General features: G+C 37.0%; 3 protein-coding genes and 1 long non-coding RNA gene across 5 annotated transcripts in view; all 4 read right to left on the reverse strand.

The window, feature by feature from the left end:
* Window positions 1–12,294, reverse strand: part of LOC140374132 (uncharacterized) — a 181,185-nt gene that overhangs the window by 141,816 nt on the left and 27,075 nt on the right. The window lies entirely within an intron of this gene.
* Window positions 1,183–4,642, reverse strand: oscp1b (organic solute carrier partner 1b). 2 transcript variants are annotated; one of them, XM_072461466.1, is made up of 11 exons: window positions 4,408–4,642; window positions 4,113–4,154; window positions 3,598–3,752; window positions 3,361–3,528; window positions 3,143–3,223; window positions 2,954–3,057; window positions 2,406–2,534; window positions 2,242–2,311; window positions 2,044–2,183; window positions 1,891–1,954; window positions 1,183–1,697 (listed from the first exon to the last, which is right to left on the reverse strand). In XM_072461466.1, the coding sequence occupies exons 1-11, from the start codon at window positions 4,517–4,519 to the stop codon at window positions 1,578–1,580; spliced, it is 1,185 nt and encodes a 394-aa protein (XP_072317567.1). In that variant the 5' UTR covers window positions 4,520–4,642; the 3' UTR covers window positions 1,183–1,577. The 2 variants fall into 2 exon arrangements, with proteins under 2 accessions (XP_072317567.1, XP_072317568.1); XM_072461467.1 differs by lacking the exon at window positions 4,113–4,154.
* On the reverse strand, window positions 5,290–6,088 carry LOC140374237 (uncharacterized). Its single transcript, XR_011929081.1, has 3 exons — window positions 5,970–6,088; window positions 5,576–5,712; window positions 5,290–5,395 (listed from the first exon to the last, which is right to left on the reverse strand). It is a non-coding gene; the product is annotated as an uncharacterized lncRNA (long non-coding RNA).
* Window positions 6,729–12,085, reverse strand: mrps15 (mitochondrial ribosomal protein S15). The gene is made up of 8 exons (XM_072461069.1): window positions 11,813–12,085; window positions 9,568–9,630; window positions 9,428–9,503; window positions 9,309–9,357; window positions 8,824–8,908; window positions 8,674–8,732; window positions 7,380–7,571; window positions 6,729–6,964 (listed from the first exon to the last, which is right to left on the reverse strand). The coding sequence occupies exons 1-8, from the start codon at window positions 11,952–11,954 to the stop codon at window positions 6,869–6,871; spliced, it is 762 nt and encodes a 253-aa protein (XP_072317170.1). The 5' UTR covers window positions 11,955–12,085; the 3' UTR covers window positions 6,729–6,868.

The raw sequence follows: 12,294 nt of genomic DNA on the forward strand, positions 1-12,294 counted from the left end.
TTTTGCTCTTCAAGCTAACTCAACTTAACACAAACTTTTCCATTGTGCTAAAATACGATATGAAGGTAAAATATTATAAGATAACTTGGAGAAGAACAAAAAAATCTGTTATGGTTTCTGTTTGCTTTGCAGGGAAGCTGTATCCACAGGGCACAACCACATACTGTTATTGTCTCCCGCTTTTTCTTTTCTTTCTTTTTTTATTTTTTTGCACAGTGCCAACATTAGAAAGACCTAATCAAAATCCTCCGCCCCCGAATTTGGAGAACTGTCTCAGCATGCCTGGCTTGTCTGATTTGTGCCATGGTGGTTCTGGTAACTGGTTTAAGGGGGATGAAATAAACCCTTTGCGTAACAGGACAAATTCCAGCAACTTCTAGGTTATACAATTTCGCCTGAGCTCTCTGGTAAACACAAACGTTGAAAAACAATTATTATATGATTGAATTTGTTTAAAAAGTAATCACCTTGATATATTTCGAAATGATGTGTCCCAAAATTTTGCGTTGAAAAAAAAAAAATAACAGTTATTTACCTACAAAACGGGGTACATATTAGTGTGACAGCACCACCTACTGGTACTCTTTGACATAACATGTCTTTACAGCGCATGTGACGTCAGCGACACTGTATTGCATCATCAGCGAATTTGGTGCCATATTTCATGCAACAAGCGTGGCAGTTGGAAGAAGAAGAACTGAAGAATGGAGTCTAAAGGATAAAGTCTAAAGAATAAAGTCTGGCGGTAATGTAAAACTTGGATACCAGCCGCCATAAAACACAATAGAAGAAGAAGAAGGCCCAAAGTCACTGGGATAGGCTCCAGTTAACCCTAGAACAAGCGGTAGAAGATGAATGAATTTCATGCATTTTACAGATATCCATTTTTCAGTTTATTTTAAAAAAAGAAGCTACGTTTACATTTAACAACTAAACATATGCAATACAGTTCACTAAATAAAAAACGTCATAAATAATGATATTGCACTGCTCTCAAAGAGCCACATTCATGTTACAAAACATAATAATCTGTAGTGATGGAATTTCTTGTTCTCATACTAACGTCCTTCTTTAACACTGTATATAAACATGAGCACATCATGTATTCCCCTTCAAAGGGCACTTAGGACTCATCCGTCTCTATTTTTATATGTACATGTATCACAATGAAACTGCTTGTCTACAACCCTTTGATGATGAGAGTTACTATAAAAGCATGTGCAAATGTTGCACTACATATGAATGACATGACAACGGCAAATCAATCAAATATTTATCCAGTATAAACACACCGATTTGTCTTCACTTATTAATCCCTATATTACTAGAACAATCACTAGTATAGTCACTAGTCAGTGCATGGTATGGCTCCCAGATTCTATATTTCCTAACCACATCACTTCAACATTACAACATCCTTTTAAAAACTGCATATTTAAAACAGTGTTAGCAAATTGTAAAAATGTGTAGTGTTTGAGAGTGTTGGAGATGCAGCCTCTGGTCTGGCCAGCAGAAATGGCACACAGTTGACAGTGTGTTTGATGCCCTGCTCCAGGGATGTTCTGTCGGTGAGCGTATCACAGGCCGTCCATCATGGCCAATAGGTCGTCTCCTTTGCTGCTCACACTGGGAGATTGATCACCAGATTCAGAGAACTCCCCCATGATCTTGGTCAGCTCAGCATTGACCTGTTGATCCTAAAAGGAAATGTATGTTAAATAAAAAGAAGAGATTATAATAAATTGTCATTGAATACTCCTTAAAAGTATAAGCCATTTTTAGCAATTGGGGATATAAAAGTTCAAAACGCCCTCAATGATTCATTAGAGCAAAAACACAAGTATTTTCTTTTCCATAGCGAGACTGAATTGCAAAGAAATGCAGATTTACCTTTGTTGCCTGAATGCTTATAACTCCATAACAAAGCTCATCTGGCCTTGATGATAATGCTTCTCTGTAAATAAGTTACAATTTGCTTTTAGAATCAAATTTAGGGTAAAACTATTGATGACAATACACTGTATATTAGGCACAAATACTCACTCTTCTTCCTCATCTGTACTGAACAGGTTGACCCGAAAGCCACTATCCGGATTTCCAGGTTTGTGAACTTCTAATCCACCCATTAATCTTGCCAGCAGGTTCAGTTCCTCTTTGGCCAGGGGGTTGGGTGCAGTGCTGACCTTTTTGGACAAAATGGGTCAAGTATTTGCCAGTTACAAGGAAAAAGCCATAAAGTACCTTTGGATGCTGGGCAGAGTTCTTAGAGGTCCCAGACATAAGGGTTTCAACAGGGCGGGAAACACTATACCTGAACACACAAATCTTATGAGTATGTCTTGTAATACAGTGATCTTATGGGAACCAGTCAAACACCATTCAATAAAATAAGGGTTAGAACTTACATGTTTGTGCCTAATTTGGTGACACGGTCTCCAAAATTTTCAAAAGAGCCCTCTCGGAGAGCTGATGTATAATTTCCACCATTGGTGAACTGCAACCTGCTTAATTCTTCACCTGTGCAACTGAATATCCTGAGAAAACAAAACGTCTTTGTAATAATGAATATAATTGAACTGAAAACACCATTAATCACCACACAATTCATTATGTATCATTTATTCATGGGTTTTAGCTTATTGTAACAACTGCAACCTTTTTGAGGACTTTTTCCTCATTCGGATGATATTCTATTTTGCTTTAAATTGTTAATCGCTATGGTGACGGCCCTAATTTCTAATCTTTCTGAAATCCAAGGATACCAACAAAGTTAAGAATTTTAAGGCCACCTACAATTAGTTGCAGATAGACTTATCTAACTTGTTTGGGATTTTTAGCAAAAAGAAAACTACAACTACTTTGTAACTACTTGATATGTTTATGTATAGTAATAATAAAATTAACCAGAGACATCTCTGCCACTGATTTGAGACACAGCCAGTTTTGATTGTACCTGATTAAACCAGGGATCTGTGTTCCGTAGGGCACTGAGCCACTAGTAGAAAGTACAAAGCGACCATTAGAGTTTTGCACTTTGTCTTTAAGAAAAATGGACACCTGCAAAAACAGAGGTACGACAGGTAAGTGAAGACGACAGAAATCCGATTGATAGACACAACAGTAAACCAACTTGCGAACTCACTCGTATATGCATGTCTTGAAAAAATATTAAAAGAGTTTGTCGGATAAGCTGAAATTCTCCACTAGATAAAGGTGTATACATCTGAAAGAGATTTAAATGCAATTACAGAAGAGTATATTGTTAATTTAGTCGTAATGTTGATGTAATTAGCACAAACTACATCACGTTTGTCACCAAAAACCATCCTTATTTTTTCTATCAAATCAAAACTCTGATACCTCTATAAGCTGTTGAAACGTCTCATCCACCTGACCGAGTATACTTGGACTATCTTTGACAAAATCCTTGATCGCATCCATGTGGTTAAAGGAAACGAGAAGAATGTCTTTGGGTCGAGTACACAGCAGCACCTGATACTTGAAGGCCATGGTCATCAGGTCATACAACTGTGAGAAAGGAAAGGTTTAATTTACAAATATCTTAAACTACAAGAAAATGATTCCAATGAACACTACCTTGTCCATACTGGCTTGGTTCAGTCTCATGATGGACGCGTGGGCCAGCCTATCAAAGACTGTGCGCAAGGCCTTCTTGGAGTAAAGCTCCTGCGGTTTGAAGAGCTCCTCCAGGAACTTCTTGTTGAACATTGTGCTGATGATGTCATTCATAACTGCCCAGGAGTACAAACAAGCGGTAAAAGAACACTCGGATATTTACTCATTTGCATTTAAATCCATAGCAGGATTCCAAAGATCCAAAGCAAAATCCAAAAGCAGCCGGGAACGCACATGTAACTACTTTCCCAACTTAAAATCTGCTCTGATGATTGTAAAAAAAATAAATAGAGGACTATCACATAAACAATACAAGGCCACTACAAAGCATAAGAATTCAAAACCCACTATGCACCATTACTATTCCTCTATAACCAAGCATAGTCCCATGAGGCTTAACTCATCTCAAATGTGCAGGAGAACAGCAAAAGCAGCAGAACTAAGCATCATATAGTAGTGTAGGTTTAAAGTAATACCTCTCGTTCTGTCCTTGTCTATCCAGCCAGCTACAGTGGATACTTTCAATATTAATGATTAAAAAATATAGACATAGGGTAAAATAGAAAAGTAATAAGGCTGTAGGTACAACTTACAACTGTAATAACATTAATTTAGCTCCTGTTTTATTATTTATGAAAAAAAACCGTGTTCTTCAAGTTAGCAAGAAAGATAATGGCTTGAATAGTAAATGAGTGCTACCATATTCGGTATGCAGCTCGAGCCTCTGTGTTGCGTGTGACGGTGTGTTGACAGTGATGCTAACACACTTACCTTTCTTAGCTTTGTCGGCAGGAATATTCTGAGCCCGAAGTCGTTGGTCCAGAATATACAACATCTCCCCACCAAGATTTATAAAAAGCAGAGGCAGCGTTCGCGTCGACATTGTGTGGTCGTAATGCCTGGAGTCCTGGAATTGTTTTATTTAGCATCCACCGCTACTGCTACTAGCTAAAATGCTCTTCTGTTGTTAAAGCCTCTTTTCGTTGCCAGGCCACGAAAGGCTTAGCCAATCAGAAGTCAGAGCGCAAAGCCGGAAATGTAGGAAGAAAATGTTGATGAGGGTCTGAAAATATAGTACTTTTCCAGCGCAGAAAATCCTTGAGCCAACAGCCAAAATGTTATTCTACCGGGATAGTAAGTGTTTTATTTCTTGTTGCCTCAAGATGAAGAGACACACCACATTGTTGTACATGCCCCTTCCAAGTCTACAACTTCAGGGCCACATTTAGAAATATACAGAGCAAAGGGCCATTCCAACCTTGGCAATGTTTGATGAGCCATCACACCTAAGGCCTGGAACATTCATTTTGTCTGTGTAGCATCAAAATGTTTAGGTTATGATTTGTTACTGTGAAATGTACCACTTCTTATTTTAGCCAATATAGCAGAAAGCCAGAGGGCCAACAAAATGGTCAGAGGGCCAACTCTGACCCCCGGGCCATAGTCTGGAAACCCCTGTTTTACATCATACAAAAATAATTACACAAACAATTTGTTTACAAAAGTCACAGAACGTATTTATTTACAACAGTAAAATATCATCTTGACACTAAAATTATGTTGGAACAAGGCGCCCCTCGTCTCTGAATCATTATTTTCTAAAGACAAAGAATAATCTGTGCTTTTCATAAGAATACTTGCTCTCCGTTTATCTGCTTGCTTCAACTTCTCCATTTCTGATGCGAATTTCTCTTGCCATCCTGCACACTTCACAAATTCCACAGCAAAAGGTCATCAATGCATCATTGCATATTGTTCCCTGTGGAAAGATAATCACAATTGTTTATACTGCTGCTGTAGGTGAAAGAAGCAAACCCACAGAGACAACATCAAGATTTCTAAAGGTCAACACCTCTGATCTGTTCCGTTAGAGGGGTCTTGCACAAGATACAATTGTAAGAGGAGCAAGCAGTGAGAATCATTGACCACAAAGACCTACCTCAATACCGTAAGTGAGCCTCATGTGAGTTCGCACTGCAGTCATTCCACCTGGTAAACAGCCTAGGCAGCAGTTCTCCCCATATTTATTAGCAGTGTAACAGTTCAATACTGGTCCACAGAAGAATCCCATTAAACCTGAAATGGAAACACATATTTAGAAATATTGATAACCGAACATGCAAACTTACTTCATACATATTAATAAAAATACTGCACACACACTACACAAAGAAAAAGTAAATAAACTTCTCCCCAACACATAGTTTATCTAATCTCAGAACTAAAGTTATTTCATCAAGTGTTAATCTGTGTAATCTAGGCTATGGGACAAGATCATTAAAAAATAAGCTATAAATTTGTTTCATGTCCGAACATACTAAGCTCATACTTACAGACTGGAATGTCACTGCAGCAGGCACACACATGAGTACTCCACTGTCCAGTTTGGACATTTGTGCCGTAGCCTCCAGCACCTGGCTGATGACTTATCACAGGGTTAGACATTTATATGATCTGCGTGTTGAGATGCCTAGAGAAAAACATTTTCGGTTGCTCTTCAATTGCGCTAAAGTAAGTTACAAGCAAACTCTTTATCATTTTATTTTCATACATAGTAAAATGTGTCAAAATTTGGCCAGACTAAAGCACATATATTTCAGATATGTATGATTACATAGTACATAAAGTAAAATGACATACCCGGAGTCTGGCGCTCTGCACTCCCCCTGTTCGAACTGACATCTGCACACCACACAGGAAACTCTGCAATTTCAACAGCTAGAAAATGTGTGGTAACTTTGTACGTTCCACTTCGTGACAAAAAAGCTTCACTGACTGAGCTATTACAAGAAGTGCTGGTTTGCAACAAATGCTGATAATTCAGTTATGTGAACACTGATGGTGTGCAATCTCATATTTAATCACTTTTTGTGAATAGATGGATTATAGGCTCTAGAACAAAGAAAGTAAAGTAGTATACAGTAGTTATTTGGAAAATGTACTCAAATTTAAGATGCCCTTTTTATCCCTGATGTACGTTTTCATTTAGTATGTCATTGCTTACATTATCACAAATTAGTTCATTGATTGACTGAAAAAAGAGGCAATTGCATATGATCACACCAGACAGTTTATTTCAATCTCATTATTAGACAATTTTATGTTGGTAAAATGTGCTAAATTATTCCTGCAGCGGCATTTGTGACGAGGGAAGTTGAAGAATTAGGCCTAGATGAAAATGTATTTAGATGAGAATTTGATGGACATTGATTGTATACAACAGCAACAATGTTCACTGGGCATTTGTAATAGTTGCATCTGTAGTGTCTTGAGTTTTTCTCATCTTCCTTCTTTCTTCTGCTTTTTGCTTCTGCACTTCTTTAAAGACCTGGGAGAAAACACAGAACATCAGAACAGAATGTGATAAAACAATGAATGAAAACTGTTTAAATGCGTTTCTTTTGTTCATGGTATGCGTGATCTGTATCGGTGATAAATATGAAAATAGCTGCAGTGTTCCTGTTATTTATTTGCTTTTTACAACGGTTTCATTTATTTTAGATGTCAGGTGCAAACTAAATATTTAGCAGAGTAGACAACCTTTACATTAGTTATAAGATTTTAACAGCTCATTCACATTTTAGTTGCGTTTTGTGTCCTTATAGGAGAAAATGTCATTTCTCACCATTGACTCAATGCTAAAGTGCATTCAGACTGCTGTGATGTCATCTGCTTAACCTCATACTATTCTGAGCATAATAAATGTGCTTATGTTCAACCTCTGATCAAATTTTCCCTCGTACCTTTAAACAGAAAGCCTTTTTGGCGAGCCAGCGCCGCGTGACCCGCCTGGAGTACTCCGGGGGAAAGGTGTAGGTGATGCTCAACTGTTCGCACACTTTCTCAAAAGCGTCGTAACGAACCAACCTGAGCTTCTTTAAAATCTTTTTCCTCTTGTCTATGGCCATCAGCATCCGTCTCTTGTTAGCTTTGTCCTGAAATGCAAAGTCAATGTAAACAAGCAGAAACTGGCAGAAACGTTAGGACGTGTATATTTTTGAAATGGAAGTGTGCATGTGTTTATTTGTTTGTTTATTATTGGGTTATCCTTTAGCTTCCACTGTAGTTGTTGCTAATCTTCCTGGGGTCCTGCTTAAAAGTGTGCAGTACAATATATAACAATACATCAATTATAAAATCAACTAATCGTACAAATATTATATATATATATATATATACATATATTTGTATACATATTATTCATTTCAGTGCCTTTTTAAAAGTATGTACATTTAGCAGAACTCTTTGGGGATTTCATTCCAAAGTAGTCTCTACAAAACAGAGCACTTTAAAATGTCTTTGGACGTGGTAGTACCAAGTCTGTAGTAGAAGCACGCCGAGAGCAGTGGGAATGAGTTTGGCTCACATTTCATTTCATTTTCTTTTTAATAAGTTATACTCATAAATAAACATGTATTTTTTTTCTGGAGAAGTGGCCATCATAATGTTTGGTGCATCTCAGTGACACTGGTGGAGTTTGGACACCTCAGCACTAGGTGAGCAGCCTGGTTTTGGACTACCTGAAGCCAAGATAAATAACTCAAGCAGTATTCCAAGACTGTACCACCTCTTTCATTACTGCTGGGCTAACAAAAGAGGAACACTTCTGACCAGAGCAACGCTCCTGCCCATTTTACTAATCACAGTCTTACATGAGTCTTGCATTCTTTTTTTTTTTTTAACACCAATTGGGGAACCATCTGCAGGCGCTGCTTAACATTGATCTTGTTTTAGAAACATTTAAATCCATGTTCCATGTTATTATCTTTAACCCACTTAAATAGACTCTAGCTTCTTTTCTATTTACATTTGAATTAGTCTAGTACATAGTAGAATCATCAGCGTACATGTGCATGACTATTTGCATGTCTGATCTAACATGGAAATTTCCAACCACAGTTTTACAAGTCAGTAGTTACGAGGTGTAACCAGGAAATCCTGTGTTTCAGCACTAGCAGAGCACACAGACAAATGAATAATAATATTTCTGCATGTAGGCCTATTTTAGTTTTTTTTTTCAATACACAATACACTTGCCTTGGGATGTATTTGCAAATGATCTTGAAAGTTGCGGATTCTTGCTGTCAAAATAGCAACTGCCAAAGAGCAAAGACCACATCAATTCAACTCAAACAGGATAAAGGTTGTGCTTGCAATAGTAATAAGGACAATTAGAGCGCAGCTTACCTCTGACCTCTTCTGAACTGCGGTCATTTTCATTCCTCTGGACCTTTGAAATGAGCTGCTCCATTTTGAGCTGTAACTTTTCTTTCTGCAGATTTGAAATTACACAAATAAGACGCTTTGGGAACACAATTCTGCACCATAAGCATCTTTTTTGGAGGGTTGGCATTGATTATTATGATGTTATTAAAATGTCTATATTTCATTTGTATATACATTATTTCCTGTCATGATCATCCAATCCCAACAAGTTTAAACTAGTGAGAATTTTACAAAAAACAATTGAACAGTAATAAAAAACATTTTGCGCAATTCTTATTATGTGGTGTGCGCTTTTCAATACGGAAAACATGTGCCACAACTCAAAATGGTTGGGAAAACACTTTGGGAATAATACATTTATTTTCCATCTTTAAAAATATGTTGACACTACACTTTGTCGTTTTGCATTTATGCAAAATGGAATGACAGAGAAAACCATAACTTACATGACTTGCCAGCTCAAGCGAGATCAGCCTTTTGACAATATCATCAGTCCTGTGAACAAGACAAGATGCTACAACTTTTGTCTTGAATGTATTTGGAGCATTATTAGGCGAATGCATACGTTTGGGCGAGTGGCACAGCTGCGTAGTCCAGCTTTAACATAGTTGGCGTAAGGTCACTCAGATGACTCCTGGAAGCTACAAAGAAAAGTTAAAACGTGTAAAAGTTTAATTTATGCATCGCTGTCGTGTAAGGGCGTACCAGTGACACTTTTCTTTGCAGCTCGAGCGTAGTGTCTCGCTGGTGGTTTTAGTGCAAAGCTTCCTGCAAGAAAAAACAAAACAAAAAAGATGTGAACAGATACATGGTCAATCTAATCACATACACACAGAAGATTAAATTAATTTATTTTCTACTCTGAAATCTGAGTCTTGCTGTTGGTTTTGTACACTCTTAACACATAACTTTTTTCACACGTCAATGAAACGCCATACGAAAATTGCTGACTCTATTCTAGATCATTGCCGTCACTTCAGAGGAGTGGTTTCACAATCACTTGATAATAACCATCACTGAAGTCATTTCCTTTCAAATGTGGATCACAAGGTTGTGACAGATAAAGCGTGCGTCTTTGTCTTGCCTTGTGTATCGCTCAAATAGAAATAAATATATAACATTTTAAAACATAATGAACCAGGAAGTCATCAGCCAGTTCAAATGAAATACGAACTTGAGTAAAACGTGACAAGAGTGAGATCATTTTGTAGATACTTTTGCAAAAGATAATTTGTGGTTTGCAATCTAATTTCCCAGGTTGAGTAATGAGAACAGAATACGCAGGATATTGATTGAGCTCTGTGTAACTGTTGTTTACGCACACACACATTAAATTATTGATCTATTTGTAACCAACAATATTGTCATAAAACAAACAATTCAAACTCGATTTTTGTTACTGAGGAAAAGGCCCAATTTTACAAACACAAATGTAACAAACATACATATATTTTTTAAATACCATTTAATTTTAAACTAAATAAAATATAAGTAGTTTCTTTAATATTTCCATTAAGTCTTACTTACACTACTTCTGATATCCAATGGTGCAGTGTAGGGCTGCAACAATTTATTAACTTATCATGACTAGTCGTAAATAGGATATACAGGATAGGACAGAATCTAGTCTAAAACATGTACTAAAATACCTTTTTGTAACAACAGCAGAGGCATTATTAAATCAAAATGTCAATAAAGAATAAATAATTTCAGATTTTTATCGACAATATACTTAATTCTCTATTGAGAAGCTTTCAGTCACCATATTTAAATCTTTATTTGATCAAAAATACGTTGGTTTAAAAGTCTCCCTAATGCAGTGGTTTAACACACATTACCTCCTCGGCGTTGTGGGTTCACTTATTGGCCTCAAACTTTTGTCGAATGTCTCTACCCTCGCTCTTACTGTTTCACTCTAACAAAGTGGTACCATTATTCACCTGCAAAGGCGTGATTGTTGTCAGTTGAAAGGAGCCATGAGATTATTATTGCAGGTTTGAGGAGCCAATCCCAAACAAATAATCAGAAGGATCAATGTTTGTGCATTTCTATTTAGGATATTTCTTTCAAAAACAGTAAATCTGCTGTAGAGTTGTAAAGCCCCATGCCCACCATCTGATTCTTTTGCAGTTACTGTTTGACTCGTTTAGTAACTGTTTTCTTACAGGATGCTTCCAATAAACTATTGGATTTAGAAATGTTTGTTTGGGATTGTTTAATGTCTGCAGGACTAAGTACTGGCTCATGACCTCTTAAGTGTGGTGTGCTGGGGCAGGGGCGTGAGAGAGACTGGAGTCAATGCACATTTCTTCTGAGTGGTCAAAAGTATCGAAAATAAGATACTAATCAATGCTAAAACTAGTACCAAAAACAGATAGTCGTTTGAACAAGTATTGATACCAAGAAGAAGAAAAAACACACACAAACAGGACAACATGTCCTTTCCGGAACAGTTTTAGAATTAGCTTGAGCTTTATCAAAACTAGACTTAATGATAACGTAATGAAAGTACCATTAATTAGTGTCTAAAATTAGTCTAAGAAGGTTATTTTGTTTGTTTGGTTATCATCGAAATCGGTATCTAGTATTGAGCCTACTCCTTAATTTCAAATACTCATTTAATTAGATCTAATTTATTTGGTCATTTTAAGATTTCACTATTCCGACACTACGTTCTATGTGATCTAATTTATTGAAAATATAGGCTGAGTAAATATTTAAATACCAGGATCTGAAACAAAGAACCAAAAAGAAGCAGATCAACTTTCTGTCATTGCTACTTTCGTCTGCACCTCAAAAACGACACGGTTGTTTACAATGATCTCATGTTATTATGCATTCATCTTATGTAGTATATCATTTACTGACATAAATCATAAGTTATTATAGTAATGACCGTCTTCTCTGTTTTGAATAACTAGAGCATCTGATCAATCACAATCGTACATACCACATCTGACATTTGGTCCTGACACTTGAGTCGCAGTAACGTTCCACGGCGCCGCGGAGAGCGCTGAACACACCGCGCTGCTTTCCCGGAAAATACAGCCAGAGGCCCGCAATACACTCCTCAAGGCAATGTTTGTGAGCATGGCTGCAACTACAGCGAATATCTAATATGTACACCTTCTAAAAGAAGTTATATGAAGCAAAATCATGTGCAAAATGCAAGCACGACCCCTAGTAGAGAGACGCCATCTTGATCAGACTAAACCAATCGAGTCAGATCAGATCGTGCGGCTGTTTATTTTCTAGTATGAACAGTCGATCCCAGAAAACATTGATTTACCCAGGCCGCTCAGTTGAGGAAATAAACAAGTAGTTAGAAATAAATTTGTATATTGAGAATATGCTTCAATTAAACAAGTGAAACTGGAAAATTTTGAGATGATAATACAAATAGCTAAAACATTAAAATAAATAAGGCTATTA

Source organism: Eucyclogobius newberryi, unplaced genomic scaffold (genome assembly GCF_026437365.1).
Source record: "Eucyclogobius newberryi isolate DKJ021-1_F unplaced genomic scaffold, fEucNew1.0.hap1 SCAF_3, whole genome shotgun sequence".
Classification (NCBI taxonomy): Eukaryota; Metazoa; Chordata; class Actinopteri; order Gobiiformes; family Gobiidae; genus Eucyclogobius; species Eucyclogobius newberryi.